At 34.7% G+C, this 19694-nt stretch overlaps 1 protein-coding gene, 1 long non-coding RNA gene and 14 other non-coding genes across 20 annotated transcripts; 1 reads left to right on the forward strand and 15 right to left on the reverse strand.

Moving 5' to 3' along the window:
• Positions 1-159: 159 nt before the first annotated feature.
• Positions 160-9002, forward strand: LOC126659511 (uncharacterized). Of its 4 annotated transcripts, none has more exons than XR_007634992.2 (5): positions 160-326; positions 543-592; positions 6151-6250; positions 6814-6860; positions 8614-9002. It is a non-coding gene; the product is annotated as an uncharacterized LOC126659511 (long non-coding RNA). The 4 variants fall into 4 exon arrangements; XR_008789778.1 differs by lacking the exon at positions 8614-9002 and adding an exon at positions 8275-8586 and having other exon boundaries at positions 160-336; XR_008789776.1 differs by lacking the exon at positions 8614-9002 and adding an exon at positions 8275-8586.
• TRNAP-UGG (transfer RNA proline (anticodon UGG)) lies at positions 2017-2088 on the reverse strand. The gene has a single exon. It is a non-coding gene; the product is annotated as a tRNA-Pro (tRNA).
• Positions 2789-2860, reverse strand: TRNAP-UGG (transfer RNA proline (anticodon UGG)). Its single transcript has one exon. It is a non-coding gene; the product is annotated as a tRNA-Pro (tRNA).
• Positions 3184-3255, reverse strand: TRNAP-CGG (transfer RNA proline (anticodon CGG)). Its single transcript has one exon. It is a non-coding gene; the product is annotated as a tRNA-Pro (tRNA).
• TRNAP-UGG (transfer RNA proline (anticodon UGG)) lies at positions 3921-3992 on the reverse strand. Its single transcript has one exon. It is a non-coding gene; the product is annotated as a tRNA-Pro (tRNA).
• On the reverse strand, positions 4352-4423 carry TRNAP-CGG (transfer RNA proline (anticodon CGG)). Its single transcript has one exon. It is a non-coding gene; the product is annotated as a tRNA-Pro (tRNA).
• Positions 4761-4832, reverse strand: TRNAP-UGG (transfer RNA proline (anticodon UGG)). Its single transcript has one exon. It is a non-coding gene; the product is annotated as a tRNA-Pro (tRNA).
• TRNAP-UGG (transfer RNA proline (anticodon UGG)) lies at positions 5161-5232 on the reverse strand. Its single transcript has one exon. It is a non-coding gene; the product is annotated as a tRNA-Pro (tRNA).
• TRNAP-UGG (transfer RNA proline (anticodon UGG)) lies at positions 5587-5658 on the reverse strand. Its single transcript has one exon. It is a non-coding gene; the product is annotated as a tRNA-Pro (tRNA).
• On the reverse strand, positions 6446-6517 carry TRNAP-UGG (transfer RNA proline (anticodon UGG)). Its single transcript has one exon. It is a non-coding gene; the product is annotated as a tRNA-Pro (tRNA).
• TRNAP-AGG (transfer RNA proline (anticodon AGG)) lies at positions 6983-7054 on the reverse strand. The gene has a single exon. It is a non-coding gene; the product is annotated as a tRNA-Pro (tRNA).
• On the reverse strand, positions 7418-7489 carry TRNAP-UGG (transfer RNA proline (anticodon UGG)). Its single transcript has one exon. It is a non-coding gene; the product is annotated as a tRNA-Pro (tRNA).
• Positions 9003-9862: 860 nt separating the features above from the next.
• TRNAP-CGG (transfer RNA proline (anticodon CGG)) lies at positions 9863-9934 on the reverse strand. The gene has a single exon. It is a non-coding gene; the product is annotated as a tRNA-Pro (tRNA).
• Positions 9935-10012: 78 nt separating this feature from the next.
• Positions 10013-10084, reverse strand: TRNAP-AGG (transfer RNA proline (anticodon AGG)). The gene has a single exon. It is a non-coding gene; the product is annotated as a tRNA-Pro (tRNA).
• Positions 10085-11379: 1295 nt separating this feature from the next.
• TRNAP-UGG (transfer RNA proline (anticodon UGG)) lies at positions 11380-11451 on the reverse strand. Its single transcript has one exon. It is a non-coding gene; the product is annotated as a tRNA-Pro (tRNA).
• Positions 11452-11854: 403 nt separating this feature from the next.
• On the reverse strand, positions 11855-19528 carry LOC126660860 (uncharacterized). Of its 2 annotated transcripts, none has more exons than XM_050354557.2 (17): positions 19271-19528; positions 18898-18991; positions 18665-18773; positions 18551-18589; positions 18174-18257; positions 18030-18091; positions 17093-17195; positions 16430-16570; positions 15928-15996; positions 15776-15832; positions 15429-15692; positions 15059-15139; positions 14805-14927; positions 13792-13862; positions 13456-13677; positions 13198-13291; positions 11855-12526 (listed from the first exon to the last, which is right to left on the reverse strand). In XM_050354557.2, the coding sequence occupies exons 1-17, from the start codon at positions 19329-19331 to the stop codon at positions 12224-12226; spliced, it is 1977 nt and encodes a 658-aa protein (XP_050210514.1). In that variant the 5' UTR covers positions 19332-19528; the 3' UTR covers positions 11855-12223. The 2 variants fall into 2 exon arrangements, with proteins under 2 accessions (XP_050210514.1, XP_050210515.1); XM_050354558.2 differs by having other exon boundaries at positions 14817-14927; positions 19271-19521.
• Positions 19529-19694: the final 166 nt, after the last annotated feature.

The following is a 19694-nucleotide window of genomic DNA, read 5'->3' on the forward strand; positions in this document are numbered from 1 at the left end:
ATATTATAATGAACAGTGTAGAACATGATCATCTCAAGTTCATTTTAAACTTGAAGGAATTCCAATCTATAAATTAATTAAGTGTAAAAATTATTATTTTTTGGAAGTGGACAAAAAAATTTAGGATAGTTTTTTTTTTCAAAATGGACAACTGTTATGACCGGGGGAGTAATATTTTCATTCTCTCACTCCACTGAGTGGTGAGTGGTGAGTGCTGAGTATAGTATCCTTTTCGTTCTGTTTGTTTCCCCAGAAAATTTAAAAAGAAAAAGCTTGATGCTTTTCTATCTTCTACTCGGTTTTTCCGTTACCCGAATGCCCATTTTGTGAGTTTGTGTACTACTCTTTTCTTTCTTAATCTTCTTTTTCCTTATCAAATAGTAATTGATTGTGATTATCTTTTTTTTAAAAAGCTAAATTTAAAGTTTTTAAAGATGGTATTTTTTGAGGGTTTTGTTTATATTTGTTGAATTTCTGGTAATTTTTTTAATCTTATCTGTCTGTGTTTATGTCTGTATAACTTTTTGGCTTCTGTTTTGCAGCTCTTGCTTGCCATGCCTGGTTAATTGAAGTCTTTTCCACAAAATTTCAGGTTCTACTTCACTTTTTTTCTCAGCTAAAGCTATGATTTTTTCTATATTATTTTTGTCAACAGTCAATTTATGTTCTTATGCTGAAATAATTGGGAATTCAATGTCTTATTACCTAGGTAGCACGGACATTTCATTCGATTAACATGTCCCGTTTCGGATGCTACGCGATTTTTTTTACATAGGAAGCCTTAAAATACACAGTTTCGCCGTGCTTGTGTCTAAGTGTCCCGTTGTTCTGTGTTCATGTCCGTGCTACCTAGCTTATGACATTAGATTGCATGATCACTGTAGATGTTTTATGCTTCTTTTTTGGTTGTCATTTAGGATTTTTTTTTTTGAAACATTTAGGATTTATTTGTGCAGTATGAAGTGGTTTATGATGACTGAGTGTTTTTGTACATGTCATAGTTATATGACTTTCTAGTTTTTTGGTCTTGTAATGAAATCATCATTGGATGACCTTGTTTGAAGACTGATTTGCATCTTTGTTCATTTCTTTATGTCCACTTTAGTCTCCTAGAATGTACAATACAAATAGTGAAACCGGAATGTTAGCCGATAAACTAGGCTTGATATACAGGTTTGATGAACATGCCTTTCTTCTGTTGGTTCTTGTTGCTATGTGCAAAGTCCCGTAGTCCATGTTTGAAAACTTATCCAATGGATGAAATTGTGTTATGGATGGTGAATTTTGTTCTTTCTCTTTTCTTAATTAGTTTATTGTATTGACCATTGTCTACGAAAATAACCATTTTGCTAGTCCGTTTAAAACCTGATGGCATGAGTGAATCTATCTGCATAGGAATTTTGTAAATGGTAGACGTCTTATAACACTTTTGTTTCTTTGACAATACCTTTGTAGCTCATTCTCACAATATTACGTAATATTATAATTTTCAATGACTTTTGTATGGAGCTAAATAATGCCAAGGGACGATGCATAATTTTATTCAGCTTTATTTTTAGGTTAGCAAACTGGGGACCTCTTGCACCTAAAACAAGATTTAAACCACTAAATGCTCAGTTGGTGTACATGATAACATGTTTCCCTAATTGCTTTTCTTTTGAGTCTGACGTCAACTCTCTCGAGGAGGTATTTGTTAGTCTTTGGCTTATGATGCTACCCACTTAGAGTCATTAATTTGGTTGGTTAGATTTAGTACATTCCATAAGTGTGTTGGTCTCTTTAATTGGTTAGAATTTAATGCAGCTGGTGTGAAGTATCTCTACTTTTTGTTTGGCATTAGCCCATGCCATATGTAAACAAATGCCTCATAATCATGTGTAGTTACTACTTTGTTTTTTCACATCTGAATAGAAGCTTTTGATGACAAATTTCTGCTTAATTCATTATTTCAAACGCCATCTTTTCTTTTCAGCTCTATGCAAAAAGTAAGGGCATAATTAAAAAAAAGTTTATATGGGGGCATTCCGAGAATCGAACTCGGGACCTCTTGCACCCAAAGCAAGAATCATACCACTAGACCAAATGCCCATTTGATGACAGTTGCTATGTTTAATTTCTTATTTATTCTAATGCTTAGATAAATACAGCTTTAGTTATTTAGATCTTATTTTTAGCAAAAAGACATGTGAACCTACTTTGTTGCCTGTTGTTAATTTAGTATTTCTTAATTTTCTTTAGTGCCTAAGGATGCAAGGGTAAACATTAAGAAATGGCAAGTCTTAATGCCATTTCCTATGGAAGGCTTGGGCAAAAAAAACTTTTAAAATGGTCATTTCCCATAAACACATATGTTACACAGTTTATATGGGGGCATTCTGATAATTGAACTCGAGACCTCTAGCACCCAAAGCGAGATGCCCACTTGTCGATAGGAACTACACTTGTTGATAGAAAGTGTGTAACATATGTGTTCATGGGAATGCAAAATGCTAGTTTGAAAGTTTAAAACCAATTTGCTTCAAGAATTGGAAGTATGATTGGAAAATATGCTGAATGCAAGAAATTTGGAAGTTTTTTGCTAGTAAATAGATGTATATTTTGCCATTGCTCTGCATTTGACTTTGGATCAAAGCTCATGGCCAAACTATGTGTCCAAAAGAAAAACTACTTTGAATATGTTTTTTTGACTCTTTCAACATATGATAAAGGTAGGCTGCCAGGGACTTCTAGTTCTGTGATTGAATTTAGACCAGATTTGTAATCTCAACTTCAAAAACCAAAAAAAGATGGGGCATTCCGAGAATCGAACTCGGGACCTCTCGCACCCAAAGCGAGAATCATACCACTAGACCAAATGCCCATTTGCGATAGGCACTATGTAAAATATGTGTTCATGGGAATTAAAATTACTAGTTTGAAAGTTTAAAACCAAATTGGCAAATATGCTGAATGCAAGAATTTTAGAAGCTTTTAGCTAGTATTTAGATGTCTATTGTACCCATGTTCTGCATTTAACTTTGGATCAGAGCTCATGGTCAAACTAACAATTGGTGTCCAAAAGAAAAATTGGTTTGGATATGCTTACCGACTCTTTCAACCGATGATAGAGGTAGGCTGCTAGGGAATTTTAGTTCCATAGTTGACTTTGGACCAGATTTTTAATTCCAATTCTAAAAAAATGATGGGGCATTCCGAGAATCGAACTCGGGACCTCTCGCTCCCGAAGCGAGAATCATACCACTAGACCAAATGCCCATTTATTGGTTATGTGTTCATGGGAATGCAAATTAGTACTTTGAAAATCCAAAACCAATATCACTTCGAAGATTGGAAGTATAATTGGAAAATATGCGGAATGCAAGAATTTTAGAAGCGTTTGTGCTAGTATTTTGATGTATATGTTAGATTCCATCTTAAAACCAATTGGTGTTAAGTGGAGGTGTCCAACCAATATATAAACACATGTCCACTCACACACACAACCAATGTGGGATTTCCCACTTTAACACTCCCCCTCACGCGTAGCGTGTACGGGCCGAGCAACAAAGTCCCCCCTCACGTAAATCTCACGTGGGCCGGGCCAAACTCAAATTGTGTGAATGGACAAGGCTCTGATACCATGTTAGATTCCATCTTAAAACCAATTGGTATTAAGTGGAGGTGTCCAACCAATATATAAACACATGTCCACTCACACACACAACCAATGTGGGATTTCCCACTTTAACATATTGTACCACTGTTCTGCATTTGACTTGGATTGGAGATCATGGACAAACTATATTTTGCCAAATCTTGAAGAGATGATAAAGGCAGGCTGCTAGGAACTTCTAGTTCTGTGGTTGACTTTAGACCAGATTTGTTTTTGAGAAAACTTTAGACCAGATTTTAAATCTCAATTTCAGAAACCAAAAAATGATGGGGCATTCCGAGAATCGAACTCGGGACCTCTCGCACCCAAAGCGAGAATCATACCACTAGACCAAATGCCCATTTGTTGGTAGCCACTTTATATAATATTCGTTCATGGGAATGCAGATTACTAGTTAAAATGTTTAAAACCAATTTCGCTTTAAGGATTGATAGTATCATTGGCAAATATGCCGAATGCAAGAATTTTAGAAGCTTTTTTCTAGTATTTAGATTTATATTGTACCATTGTTTGGCATTTGACTTGGATCGGAGCTCATGACCAAATTATATTTTGGTGTGCAAAAGAAAAACTACTTTTGATATGTTTACTGAATTTTCAACTGATGGTACAGACGTACAGGCTGGCCGATAGGGACTTCTAGTTTTTTGGTTGACTTAGACCAGATTTTAAACTCAATTTCAGAAACTAAAAAATGATGGGGCATTCCGAGAATCGAACTCGGGACCTCTTGCTCCCGAAGCAAGAATCATACCACTAGACCAAATGCCCGTTTGTATTGCACTATGTAAATATGAACACTAGTTTGAAAATAACGCCCAGTTCGCTTTAAGGATTGGAAGTATATTAGGAAAATAGGCTGAATGCAAGAAATTAAGAAGCTTTTGGTTAGTGTCTAGATGTATTTTATACCATTGTTTTGCATATTACTTGGATCAGATGAGATCTCATGGCCAAACTATATTTTGGCGTCTAAAAGAAAAACTACTTTGAATATGTTAACTGACTCATTCAAGAGATGGTAGATTCATGCTGCTAAGGACTTCTAGTTTTATGGTTGACTTTACACCAGATTTTAAATCTCAATTTCAGAAACCAAAAAAATGATGGGGCATTCCGAGAATCGAACTCGGGACCTCTCGCACCCAAAGCGAGAATCATACCACTAGACCAAATGCCCATTTGTTGGAAGGCACTATGTAAAATATGTGTTCATGGGAGTGCAGATTACTAGTTTAAAGTTTAAAATCAATTTTGCTTAAGGATTGGAAGTATAATTCGCAAATATGCTGAATGCAAGAACTTTAGAAGCGTTTTGCTAGCATTGAAATGTATATCGTACCATTTCTCTGCATTTGACTTGGATCAGAGCTCATGTCCACTATATTTTGGTTTCCAAAAGAAAAACTACTTTGAACAGATGATCAAGGCATGCTGCCAGGGACTTCTAGTCCTATGGTTGACTTTAGACCAGATTTTCAATCTCTATTTCAGAAACCAAAAAAGATGGGGCATTCCGAGAATCGAACTCGGGACCTCTCGCACCCAAAGCGAGAATCATACCACTAGACCAAATGCCCTTTTATTAATAGGCACTATGTAAAATATGTGTTCCAGGGAATGAAAATTACTAGTTTGAAAGTTTAAAACCAATGTCGCTTCAAGGATTGGAAGTATAATCAGCAAAATATGCTGAATGCAAGAATATTAGAAGATTTTTGCTAGTATTTAGATGTATTTTGTGCCATTGTTTTATATTTGTCTTTGGATCAGAGCTCGTGGCCGAGCTATATTTTTGGTGTCCAAAAGAAAAACTACTTTGAATGTGTTTGCAGACTCTTTCAACAGATGATAAAGGCTGTCTGCTAGGGACTTCTTCTTCTGTGGTTGACTTTAGACCAGATTTCTAATCTCTCAAAAGCTAAAAAAATGATGGGGCATTCCGAGAATCGAACTCGGGACCTCTCGCTCCCAAAGCGAGAATCATACCACTAGACCAAATGCCCATTTGTTGATATTCAATGCATGGGACTAAATAACTTCTTGTAAGTCTTAGGATGTAGTTCTTACTAGCTTCTCTTCTTACTTTTATGGTGTATAATATGTGTCTTATCTAATAGTAACGAATTAGAATACTTGCATTCTAGCCCTTCGTGATTCCCATTCTTGCTGGCTCCACCTGTCAGTGTCACGAAAGAAAAGGATTGTTTTTTAGCTGATGCGCTTTGCCACTTCTTCTGTAATTTTATTTGCCCGCTTCCATTTCACTTATTGCATTCTTTTAACTAGATGTTGTGATAAGGCTTGTGGAAATAAGCAATAATGATACTATAAGTCACCAATTTTATGTTGTATTTTTTCAAGATTTGTCAAGTGAATTTATATTGCTCTTCATGATAAAGGACGGTGATCTAGAGTTAGTTTCTATGCTCTACCTTTTGTTCTCTTTTGGTTTGCTTATTCGGTGATTGAATTGCTCTTACAATGTGCTTCCGCAGTCTTTTTGATGGGTCGAGGCAGCAGGTTTTCATCAGTTGCAAGCATTTGTTGGTACTTTTCTTCGCAGCTAGGTTGCAAAACCCGTGGCTGATGTCCTTGGTAATGATCTATGGTGTTGTTTGTGTAGAATATTATTGGAGCATTATTATATATAGTCTATGAATGTTAAAATATTTTCAGCTTTTGACTTTTTCGCCAGATCACATGGCCATGCTTTATTATTAAAATAAAGACTATATTTTGCTGTAGTTGACTTCAGGCCATTATTTCAGCCACAAAACCAAAAATACTATGGGGGCATTCCGAGAATCGAACTCGAGACCTCTCGCACCCAAAGCGAGAATCATACCACTAGACCAAATGCCCATTTGTTGATTCTATTTTAATTTCATTTGTAATTAACTTTCTCTTCTCAAACTGTTTGTTGTATCAATTTACGTCTGATTAAACTGAAAATGTCTACTGTTTGGCTTTCTGTAAATGCCTCGGTTTACATATCAAACTGGCTTGAAGAAAAAAATTAATAGAAGAAACAAACTTTTTATGTGGAGCAATGCAAATACATATGCACACTGTACATTATAATATTTCCGTCTTAGATTGCTAATATTTTCCGTCAATAAACTTGTTATTAGTATTTTTACAAATGTATCATTTTGCAGGGTTCAGGTTGATGTTTAATTCTTGATGAATGCGGACTTAGCTACAGGTATGAACCACATGATACTAAGCCTGCTATTTTTTTTTTGAAGACATGAACACCATATTGATGCAACTTGTAGAAGAGTTTAAAAAAAAAACATACAAACTTTTGATCTCTGTATATGAGATGGGGCATTCCGAGAATTGAACTCGGGACCTCTCGCACCCTAAGCGAGAATCATACCACTAGACCAAATGCCCAACTGCTGATGCTATTTTCTCTGGCAATTCTTACAACATTTTCTATGTAAAGACAAAATAATTAATTTTTTGTGCACCTAAATTTGAACAACTACAACTATCTATTAGAGAAAATATTGCTGTGGAATCTTGTCAGAAAATTAATTTTCAATTTTTTTTTGTGGTACAGTTTGGCACAGAGTTGATTCTTCTCCTCAAAGACCATGAACTGAAATTAGTAGCTACTTATATATTTTCTAAAATTATTGGTTTAAATTATACTTTCAGATCCGAGTAATTAGCATCAGAGATTATCACTAAAAAAGCATAAAACATTTTTCTAGCTGACTTGCTCTATTTAAAAGTTATTTTAAATTTAAAATGGGGGCATTCCGAGAATCGAACTCGGGACCTCTCGCACCCAAAGCGAGAATCATACCACTAGACCAAATGCCCATTTGTTGATATTACTTATGTACAAACTGTACTAATGGTAGTACAACTAGTAGTTTGAAGGTTTGGACCAATTCCATTCAATTGGAATTAAATTTTGCAAAGATATAAACTGCATGAAGCTTAGCTTCTTGCCTACTTTAAGGTTTATTTACGTCTCGTGCTTTCTTCTTTTTTCTCACTGTCGTGTGTATCGAGTGTATGACTCTGAATGCTCGTTTTCTGACCCTTCATGGTTCCGACTTCCCGTTCTTGTTTGCTACCCTTTTATGCGGAAGCTTGTGTATTTTTGATGTCGAGCTGATTTTTTTCGTCTGTTTCCTTGGAAAATGTTTTATTTTTCCACTATCATACTTCTGGTTGCTCTTTTTTGACAATATGTTTACGGTGTTATAAAACATTGTGAGAAACTATGCTCAATTCTGATGAGTTTTTTTTCTTTCTCAATAATGTGAAGCAAATTTGCTTTGCTACTCATAATAAAAAAAATGGTGATCTGGAGTTAATGTCTGCTCTAACTTCGGTCACCGAACCTCCGTTCCGTTATTGTTCAAGTGCTCGAGCTTTTTCTCTCCTAGAATGAACTGAATTAACCAAATTTTGTTTAAGAATCTTATCAGAAAAAAAAATATTGTTATGTGCAGCCGTGAACATTAAATATTGTTCTGCAGTCGACTTAAAGCTAAGATCACATGGCCACAATTATTTCCACTTCATTGTCAAACTAGAACTACATTGTTTATATTTAGCACTAGAAACTTGTAGTTCTGCTGTTGATTAGAGGGCAGATTTTAGTTTCAGGTTTCAACAATATGAAACCAGAAAAACAGAATAGGGGAATTCCGAGAATTCAACTTGGTACCTCTCGAGAATCATACCACTAGACCAAATGTCCTTTTGCAGGGCAGATATTGGGATCAATTTTTTCAAAAAAATAAATTAGAGGTAGGTTTGTAGTGAATTCAGGACTAGAGGTAGGTTAAGTATGGGCTGTTGGAAAATCAGAAGTGAACTAAAAGTTAAGACCGCCACTGTCCCATTCTTCCGTGTTTTTCTTTTTCTTTTTCATAGTTTTTTTAATTGTCCTGTTATATTTTAAATATATGTATTGTTCTTATTATTTGTAGGTTCGAGATTCTGCAGAAGCGGCTAAAAAGGAATGCAAAATGCAAAAAAAAAAAGAGGGGCATTCCGAGAATTGAACTCGGGACCTCTTGCACCCTAAGCAAGAATCATGCCACTAGACCGAATGCCCTGCTGTTGATGCTATTTTCTCTGGCAATTCTTACTGCATCCTATGTAAGACAAAATTATTCATTTTTTGTGCATCTAAATTTCAATAACTACAAGTCTACAACTATCTATTAAAAAAAAATATTGCTGTGGAATCTTGTCAGAAATTAATTTTCTATTTTTTTTTTGTGGTTCAGTGTTGATTCCTCTTCTCAAAGACCATGAGCTGAAATCAGTAGCTACTTATGTATTTCCTAAAATCATTGGATTTTAGATTATACTTTCGGATCTGAGTAATTAGCATCTTAGATTATCACTAAAAGAAGCATAATTTTTTTAATGCTATTTGACTTGCTCTATTTAAAAATTAATTTAAATTGAAATGGTAAAATGGGGGCATTCCGAGAATCAAATTCGGGACCTCTTGCACCCAAAACGAGAATCATACCATTAGACCAAATGCCCTTTTTATTGATATTTAGTATGTGTGAACTGCACTGATGTGAATACTATTATCAGTTTAAAAAATTTGGACCATTTACATTCAATTGGAAGTATAATTTGCAAAGATATTAAATGCATGAAACTTGGCTTCTTGCCTACTGTAAGGTGTATTTCTGTCTCATGCTTTTTTCATTTTTCTATGTGGTGGATCGAGTGTATGAATCGAAATGCTCATATTCTGACCCTTCATGGTTCCGACTTCCCGTTCTTGCTTGCTACCCTTATGCAAAAGCTTATCATTTTTCGATGTCTAGCTAATTCATTTTGTTTGTTTCCTTGGAGATATTTTGTTTTCCCACTATCATACCTCTGGTTGCGCTTTTTTTTGACTTGATGTTACGGTGTTATAACACATTGCGAGAAACTATGCTATAGATCATCAATTCCGAGAACAAATTTGCTTTACTGCTCATGATAAAAGATGGCGGTCTGTAGTTTATATCTGCTCTCAACTTCGGTCACCAGACCTCTGCTCGGTTATTGTTCAAGCCGTCCAGCGTTTTCTCTCCTAAGATGAATTGACTTAACCATTTGGTAGGATTCAGGCAGTTTATTTCCCTGGTCATAGATAAGGTTACAGAATTCAAGGCAGGGTTTTATTTTCAGGTTTCAACAATACAAAACCAAAAAAAGAAAACAGGGGCATTCCGAGAATCGAACTCGGGACCTCTCGCACCCGAAGCGAGAATCATACCACTAGACCAAATGCCCTTGCGTCTGTTTTTTTCATATTGTTTTCTTAATTAGTCTATTGACTTTGATGCTTAAATATACAAAAATCAAAAGGAAGGGGCATTCCGAGAATTGAACTCGGGACCTCTTGCACCCTAAGCAAGAATCATGCCACTAGACCAAATGCCCTTTTGATGTTTTGTTTTCTATAAAAAGTTATTTTGTAGTTAATGAAATTGTTCTCTACATATTTTAAGTTGTAATTTAATTTATTATATTGGTTAATAATGCAGTTACCATTTCCAGTTTTGTCTCCATATCAACATCTTCAGTTCAATTCATGTATATTTTACAGAATTTATTTAGGCAGACACTTTTCTGTATGAATAGAATAGTAGTGGTGCTACATTGACATGAATCACTCTTTAGGATAATGTCATAAAAATTCATCAAGTTTACACGTTTTCTTAATTTAATTATATTTTTAAAACTTTTTATAAAAAAACACCAACTTACCTTTTTTCTCAAATTCATACACGGTGTTGACGTGGCACTCATTCATTGGTGCAATTTGCTGAAGTGTAAGTTATTTTTAACGAATGAATGAGTAACACGTCAGCACCGTGTATGACTCTGGAAAAAAATAAAAGTTTGTGTATTTTTATAAGTATTAAAAAAACGTGATTAAATTGAGAAAACATGTAAATTTGGTAAATTTTTGTGACATTAACCCTTTCTTAATCAACAGCCTACAACTATAATTTTATAAATAACCGGTGAAGTAGTTCTATCTAGTTAAAAAAATATAATACTACAAAATATAGACCCTAGAAAATATAATTATCAAAATTTAAGGTAGGATAAATTATATAATTTATTTAGTTTTTTTAAAATATTTTTTGGCGAGTGAGTGTTGGTCTGGATGACAGTACTCACCTTTGCATCTAAGAGGGTGTGACCAGCTAGTGGGCTAAAAAATGAGTTTCTAAAATGACACTGACATCTGACACCTAATCTAGTGTAATTCTAATTTTTTTAAAAAAATTAATTTTTTTAGGTAGGGTCCAAACACTGCTTAGCCTTACCTTGTTTTTATGTTCATTAATGAAGGTTGCTTATAAAATACTCTTTCCATCCCGTTTAAAAGGGAAAATATTTTTTTTCATATGAATTAAAAAACATGAATTAATATTGTGTTTTCTCATTTTATCCGTACTAATGGTGGTATTGTAAGTTGTGTTTAATATTATAGCCATTAATTTAAAAAAGAGAAATAAGAGTAAAAATAAAAATTCAATATAATTTATACTGAAAATACGATATAACCTTTTTATATGGGACATTTAAAAAAATTATATATCCTTCTTAAACGGAAAGGGGGGAGATATCCTTTCATTCCATTATTTCTATTTTTCTTGCAAATCTCTTAGTTGTAAATAATCTGTAATTAAAAGTCCGCAAAAATGTCAACTCATTATCAAAAAGGGGCGTTCCGAGAATCGAACTCGGGACCTCTTGCACCCAAAGCAAGAATCATACCACTAGACCAAACGCCCAACTCATATCGATAGAGCGCACAAAATTATTATATACAATTAAAACGTTATTTTATCTTCTAGCTTGTGAAATAGGATTTGACATTACAAAAGGTCGGTTTTTAGCTGTGGTTCGGTTTTAAAAGGAAATAAAATCAGTTAAGTTACGTTATAAATTGAATCGAAAAATCAACCTTCAGTTTAAATCCTTGTTGAATCTAATTAAAAATACAATTTCAGTTCGGCTTGAACCAAATATGTGTGTTGTTACATTGCACAATGCATATGAAGAAACTCTACTGCGGGCATCATCTCCAACTTTTCAAGTTTAATTTTCTATTGCACAAAAAAAACGCTGAAAAGAAAAACGATATTCTTATGTCATAATTCATAAATATGAAATTTCAATAGTGTTTCCGAAAAATGAAAATAAAACATCGAACTATATAACTCAGACAAGTTTTCATACAAGAAGTACAAATGGTTTCAGAATTTCATTGAAATACTATAACAGATTGTGTTCTGAATTACAGTGTGCTCGGGAGAAAACATGGGAAAAACATTACTAGACATATATACATATGTTGATGCTTCGTTCAGCTTCAAAATCACAACCAACCCAACGCCACAAAATCACAACCTACAACAATAATTATCTTCCGTCATGTTGAGCATATTTTTCATTTATTCTGTCGCCAAGAAGAATTCCGTCTTTTAGTGCAAACGAGTGATGAAGTGCTTATGTGGCATCCGATGTCTACGATAAACCAAGACTGTGAAGAGCAGAAAAAAATCAACTTGCATCTCGCGAACCTTTTTTGGCTGAATCGTCCACTAGAGTCTGAGCTGCAAGTATCAGTAGCTCTACCATTTCGAATCCCGCCGAAGAAACAGAGTCTATTTTCTCACTGCTACAGTCCCCGTGTAAAGCACCAGGATCACTGTAGGCAGTTTCGCCAATTTCCGCATCAGCCGACCAACTAACTGGCAAAGAGCTGCTGAAGGCGGTCTTCAAACGTTTAGCTTCGGAAATGATTTCGTGAAGAGCATCTGATACGCCAACAACTGTACCTTCACATGAAATCGACTCTTTGACCTGTAAAGTATTATATAGCAGCAATAGATGTTAAATTAACGACATCAGCAACAGAATTACTAATTTCAAATAAGAAAACTGTTACGAGATCTTTTTATTTTTTAATCAGAACATTGACATAAACAACCTAAAATCGAATCATCACATTATGATAGATAGGGTCTATCATCCAATAATTACTGATGATTTTGATCTTACATTATAAAAGTAAACTAAATGCAATGCAAACAAATACTATAAACAAGCTCTTAAGTAGCTCACTGAAGTGCATCACTTTATAATACTCTAGCAACCTACAGAGCCAGCTCGTGCCTTTCAAAAGAGAGGGTTAAAAAGAATTAAAGGTTTTTTACACTTCGTTACCATTGTTACATTTATTACTTTTGGCAACTCAATTTCTATTTTCTCAACAGGAGGTTACGCAGTAATTCAGGCGAATTATCCTTATTTGGCCGATGGAAAATTATGAAGCATCCAATTTTTCTGTTGCCATATAAGCAAGATTGACCGACTCCCACTTTGAAAAAAATGAAAGCTGGGTCAAAAACCGTAATAAATGAAACTATTGTAGTGTAAAAAATTAATAGTTTAATAACTGCACGAAATTAACCCCGAAAGAGACAAGGAACATGTTCATTCGCAGAGAGTCTGCATATACATGAAAAGATTACCTTTAGAAGAGCAAAACGAAGTCGATGTATTGAAGAAGTCAAGTGCTCCATGCTTTCCATGCTCTCTCTGAGGGTAGCATTCTCAATCTTCATCCTGAAAGGAATAAAAAATCATTCATTTCATTAAGAGCTAATCACCGCTTATGCAATTAGTTAATTACCTAGGAATCTCATTGTACAAATTGAAAGTATGACGCTATCCCCAAAACACTGTAATCTAGTGGTTTGCTTTGTGCATTCCAAATATTTTTTGCTGACCTGGCATGATCGATGCCACTGGATAGTTGGCCGAAGAAATCCCCTTCATTAGTCGGGTGAGTTTCCTCTTCATTTCCACCAAATCCTGATGTACCCATCCAACGGTTAAGATAAGTCCTTTTAAGCAGGTTTTTTAACCTACCGTCTTTATCATGAGCAACGAGCCTTCTCTCCGTTTTATCAGCTGACAAATTTCCCTCTTGTAATCCGTGGCCAGTTTTTCTGCACATTTTAAGTGGCATACATGTGGGTTTTTTTAAAAATTATCAGAAGAAAAATCAAGAATATATCTGAAAGGGCATAGCAGTCTATTTTGGACAAAAGAAGAATCATTACTCTTGTAATTGCTGATATTTCTGCTTCAACTGTGCCAGCTCCATGAGAGCTTTAACCTTTTCATTCGCAACCTTAAAAAAATCAAATAAAGAGCCAACATATATTCGGCCAGTCAACAAATCTTCCAAAAAAACTACCTCTCTTTTTCAGTCAAATATGAAACCAACAACGGAATGCTGACCAAGCTCCTTGACATTAAGAGCAAACAAGCAATACAAACATCGAGTAGAAATTAGAGGAAACATGCACATCAACTTTCATATTACAGCATATCGAAATTCTGCCAAGAAAACCTTGCAATATATCTCAGAGATTTCTCCCTCACTCCCAAATTTTAAGTTTATGCCAGTCTCAAAATAGTGGTGTACTTTTAGTCCCATGGTTTTATACAATATAAAGAAAAAGGAAATCCTTCACTCACGAAAGTCCATGAAAAAAGATTGCTGACAGACAACTACACACTGGACTTCATCGTCTATCAGCAAGTATTAAATTATGTGAAAAGTCAATATAACCCATGATCCAACTAAATTAACGATGACAAACACCTTGTTGTAGCATATCTACGTTTTCCAGTTTTAGCAACTAAAGAAGTGGTAAGTGCTACATATTTTATGCTTTACAAATACTATCCATCATGTGTCCTTCCAGAAGCTTAATATTTCCATTAAAAGAAATTAATAGCAACATGATCTGGATGAAACCAATAACTACCTAAGAGAAAATTTCAAAGACCACCAGTCTGAAAAGTACTTGTCTATAAGCCTTTTTTTAGTTCTCTGACTTCACCAAACTAGCAAAATGGATTTAAAATATTTTAATTATTACAGAACTTCATATCTGCAGCTGTGTTTCTTATTTAGAATGATGCAAACAGCATTAGTAAATTGCAAGATGTCCCTGATACATTTCTAATCCAGCCAGCAGAAATTTGCATGGGGTATCGTGGAAATTAAAAATCTACCGCTAAGAAACTTAGCATATGCATAATATTCAAAGAAAAAAATTACTACAAGGGGGATTACTTGCAGTAAGTTTCTCTGAAGCTCTGCCACTTTCTTCTGTAGAGCTGCATTCACATTACTCTCAAGTACTTGTCTTTCGTCCTGCTGGGACAAAAGCAATAATGCTGCAACCTAACAGAGAAAAAACAAATGAGCAGAAAGAACTACAATTACGTCAAATGTATAGCACAGAGAAATTGAAGCATTATAAACACAGAAAAGAGATAAAAAATGATTCTATGACAGAAGTGAATATGCAGAACCTTTTCTTGCAAAGCCTGTGCAAAGGCTTCAGAATTCCCTTCTCTGTTATCCACAGCATCACAAAAGCCATGTCTAGTTTCCTACAAGAGGTAGACATCAGGAACACAAATTACCACTAAACATAACCAAAAACTACTCCAGCTTCTAAAAATTAACGTGATTGATGAACTATATCTGGAAGATCACAGAAGCTCCCAACTCCAGTGCCTAGACAAGATAAAGGACCTGCTGATTGCCTACTGCAAGTCTACTGATATCCCATTGACATCTAATTTCACGACTAAGAAATTTACTTTAATGGGTCATGCAAGAAGTTGTCGTACACAAACATACAGATAAAGAGGATAGAATAAAAACACTGTATCAGACCTTAGACATCAGAGCTGGATCAATGTCATTACTGATGTGCACATCACGACATTCATTTTCATCCAGGTCAACAACTCCCTGAGACAGCTCCAAATTATGCTTTCTAGTTTCTTCAGCCTGTCTGATCCTTTCTTCTAGCATATTTATAGTTGATTGCATATGCAGTTTCTCCTCATTCAGTAAATTCACGATGTGACCTCTATGCTCAGAATGGGAGTGACGTAACAATGATAACCCAGTCATTACCATTTTGTTCAACTGAGTCTGTGCATAATGAATGATCTCAAAGATAATTTTGAAGCCAAATTTAAAATATCAGATCTTAAGTAATTAATTATTACAGCAACCTGCTTCTTTTCTTGTTCGCGTACTTTCTTCTTCAAGTGATTTTCTATTTCCAAGCCCTACACGCCAAAGCAAAATCCATTTTTAACAAAAAGATGACATAATATCCCATTTGCAAGTGAGGAAAGCAGATCTCAAGCGGAATAATACATACCACTCGTAGTTTACTTTGAAGATTATCCACAGTTTTCCTCACCTTCTCCAGCTCTTGTTCCAATGCACTCTGTCTGATGAAATAGTTATACAAGTTGCATAAACAAAATACCATGTTATAATGCTAAATGAAAATGTAAGCTAAAATGACAAACTCATCATATATGTGAGAGCCAAATGTTGGTGAATTCACCAAACTAATTAAATATTTAAACACCGTCATAATGCCCAATTCAATATCCAGAGAGCTTTGAAAAAAATAAAAAATTCTTTTTGTCTCCTCTTCTAGTCATGTTATTGTACAGCATACACACAGAATGAGAAAATCGCATTAAAGTTCAAACTGGTGTGGCAAAATGTTCAAAAGACATGGTAAAAGAGACACACTAACAGATTCCAGTCTCTTAAGCAGCAAGGAAACAATAACATGCATCATTTTATAAACAGTTATGATACTATGGATGCTTGCAGAAGAAAGAAAAAGCAAAGGTCATGATAAGTACTATGTATTCAGAAGTGGAGCTATCATTATAACTCCACATATCTTTTGAGTCATGTAACAACCAGGTACATTTATCTTCCCAACTTGCATTCTCAGGTTCTTCAAGATAATGCTGCCTAATCTCATAGAACTTGTTGACAACCTGGGAATTTTGGAAGAAAAAAAAGTCGAAATTTAAAAAAAGCATAATCTGTTAAACTTGAAGGAAGCTTGCCATGCACAGTTGACTCCAGATTTACTCCTATAAATATCAGTTCCATGAAAACCTTTACATTTATTATTTACCGGTCATCTGAGGACATAGGAAACATTTATGCTTTAATTCATTCTTTTAAGACCAGCATACATCAGTATATTTCATTCATTTCTTAAACTAGCACATTCCTTTTTAAGCCAAGACTATAATCTTTCTAGGTTTTCGACTGGTGAAATTTGATTCAGAAAAGAACAGAGGAAAGCAACTAACGAGGACAAAAGAACCTCCTACACAACCTCAACAAGTAACCAAATACAGAAAATTAAAACAAGGTAAACAGTTTAAAGCCCTTCAATTTAAGTTTAGTGTTCCGAAAAGCTCTGATATCAAATATCCAGATAAACAATGGCTAATTTTGATGCCCTTCAATTATTTCTAGGATAGGTTAGCCAAAATGAAAGATGATACCTTCTTGAATGTTTCCTGCTGCTCTTCTTGCTTTGCAAAATTAATCTGCAGCTCTTCATTTTGCCTCTTCTGTTCAACACCCTCTGAGGAGAGCTCTTCTAACCTGTTTCAATAGAATCCATCACATATTCAGTTTTAAAATGTTAAATGACTAGCACCCCATGAAAAAAAAAAACAAATCAAGGGATAAGGTTCCAGATTGGTTTCAAAGGAAATTGAGAAAAACATGAGGAGCAACAGAAAAATAAAAAAAGACAAGCCCAAAAAATAATAAATTGAAGGCATTAGATAACTTGAACGATTTCTAATTAAAGAGTGATCTACTTTTGTCATTGTGACTAAATAAACAGTATACACACCACATATAGAAAACAAAAACATCAATCCCTTGGTGGGCAAATATGCAACACCAACATCGTGTGCACAATATAGGAATTTGCTACTCAAAAACATCCCAAGTTAGCAAATATTAGGCACAACATATGATCCTTCAAATCAGCTAAGTAAGGTTGCCCAAATCCAACAGTAAATCTAAATCATCATGTTGCTAAATATTAAAAATGGAAAATTCAGAAGCAGCGATGGAATCCTCCCAAAGTATGGTATCAAACAATCAATTGATATAAAAAAAATGGAACATACAACAAGCAAATTACAGATTTTCTTTCTCTAGGAAACGTGTTGAATCAACACTATGGTCACCTTTAATAGTTTACTGAAATGACCTTGGAAAATAACCATAAACTACTTATTGACTTGTACAAGATTTTAAATTCAAAAACCCGTGCTCTTATAAGGCAACCTCAATAGACCCTCTCATTCCATTCGTTTTTTTATCGTGACTTTCAAATCAGTCGCTTTCTAGGCCATTTAAAGAGCAACTTTCAAATCTGTGATTCCAAATTTACACGAACACTAAAAGAAATTAAACAAGTACCTCTTTTGAAATTCATTGAACTTTTGTGACACAAACTCCTCCTTCTCCTTTGCTTTCTCAGCCTATCACCAACCATTCAGGAAATTTTAAGCTTTAAAAATACTGCAGCCAATGCTTCATAGAAATATAAAATAAAATTATAACCTCCATTATAGCATGATCACGTTCAGCAAAAGCAGAAGCTACACAGCCTTGGAAAAATTTCAGCTGTTTCTCTGCCTCCATATTCTGGAGAAAAGAAGTGAATCATGAGTCAAGAGCAATCATAAAAGCATAATTCCATTCATCACTACTGAAATCATAATTCTTTTTCTTTCTTCAGAGCCAACAAAAATCACAATAGAAAAAATGACAATCACTAGTGAGACTCGAGCATTTATTTCCCCTGTTCATAAACTTCCGGTCATAATTGTTTCACTATATTATCTAATCAATCACTTAGTTTGAGCAAATTACGGAAGAAAAAAATAATACAAGCATAAACCATTCCCACAAAAACATGGAGAGAGAAAGTGAGAGACCTTTGCAACTTCTGCATGATGTAGATCCGCCAGTTGGCCCTGGATGCACCAAACGAATGTATGAGCTCATAAGGTTTTGCAGAAGTACAATTGTGACAAAGTTGAAATTCTTACTTTGATTCTATAAGCCTCGGAAAGCTCCTCTTGAAGATTAAGATTCTCTCTCGTACAAGCAACTAACTTCTTTTTCAAATTCTCAATCTCCTGCTCCAATCCAGCTGTCCTAATAGCGCATTAATTTAATACCACGCTTATTGCTTTCTCATCAACACTAACTAACGAACATAAAACCACTTCTCCTCAACACGAAATTTGATATAAGGACAGACAAAGACATACAAATGTACCTCTGGAAATGCATTTTAGTAGCCACAGCAAGGTAGCTAGGTCCGGCTTGCTGCATACATAATTGCTCGATATCTTTATGTAACTCACCGCGCTCTACAGAAATAACAATAATCACATCATAACATCAGCTAAACAACGAAGAAACACGGAGGCTAGTCGTCCATCATCAAAACCGAAAAATAAACAGAAAAATATAATTCTACTTTTTATGCATATCCTTTCATCTAATATTACTGATTCACCTGGTTTAAAGGTCAATCAGACTAATATCAAACCCTAAGTAAATCAGTTCGTTTAAAAATGGAAAATTCAGTACATAAGGACCAAGCAGAAATCAAAAGCATAATAAGAGAATCAAAGAAGAAACACTACCTTGCTCCAGTTGTTGAATCCGAGCAATCAAAGACTCATTTTCATGGACATTTGAATCCATAATTGAACAGGGATAGAGAACTGAATAATAAAAGAAACTACAAATTATTGAGAGATGTTTAAAATTGGAAATTTTTTAAATTAGAGGGGCAAAACACGAATTAGATTTTGTTCTGATGAATTCTTTTTTCTCTGCCTGTCTATTAAAGAGGAACAACCAAATGCCTCTTTTTCGTGTGGGAAAAAGGGTCAAATATGCCCTCCATATTTGGCTATAGGATCAAGTTGGCTCTCTATTTTTGGAAAGGTGCTAAAATATAGTGGTGGAATCTAACATGGCTTATTGAATCTGAGGTGGTTCAAATAAACCCTCAATATTTAGCATGTGGTTTAAACAAGTCATTCATATAGAAAACAGTTCAAA

Source organism: Mercurialis annua, linkage group LG8 (assembly GCF_937616625.2).
Source record: "Mercurialis annua linkage group LG8, ddMerAnnu1.2, whole genome shotgun sequence".
Classification (NCBI taxonomy): domain Eukaryota; kingdom Viridiplantae; phylum Streptophyta; class Magnoliopsida; order Malpighiales; family Euphorbiaceae; genus Mercurialis; species Mercurialis annua.

What these genes read in the sequence shown, in the direction of transcription:
- LOC126660860 (XM_050354557.2), bottom strand. Translation starts at nt 19,331, where the DNA reads ATGGATTCAAATGTCCATGAAAATGAGTCTTTGATTGCTCGGATTCAA. An exon ending in GTGATCATGCTATAATGGAG is followed by an intron (nt 18,092 to 18,173) that starts GTTATAATTTTA and finishes GGTTGGTGATAG; the next exon opens with GCTGAGAAAGCAAAGGAGAA. An exon ending in AGCAGGAAACATTCAAGAAG is followed by an intron (nt 16,571 to 17,092) that starts GTATCATCTTTC and finishes CAAAATTCCCAG; the next exon opens with GTTGTCAACAAGTTCTATGA.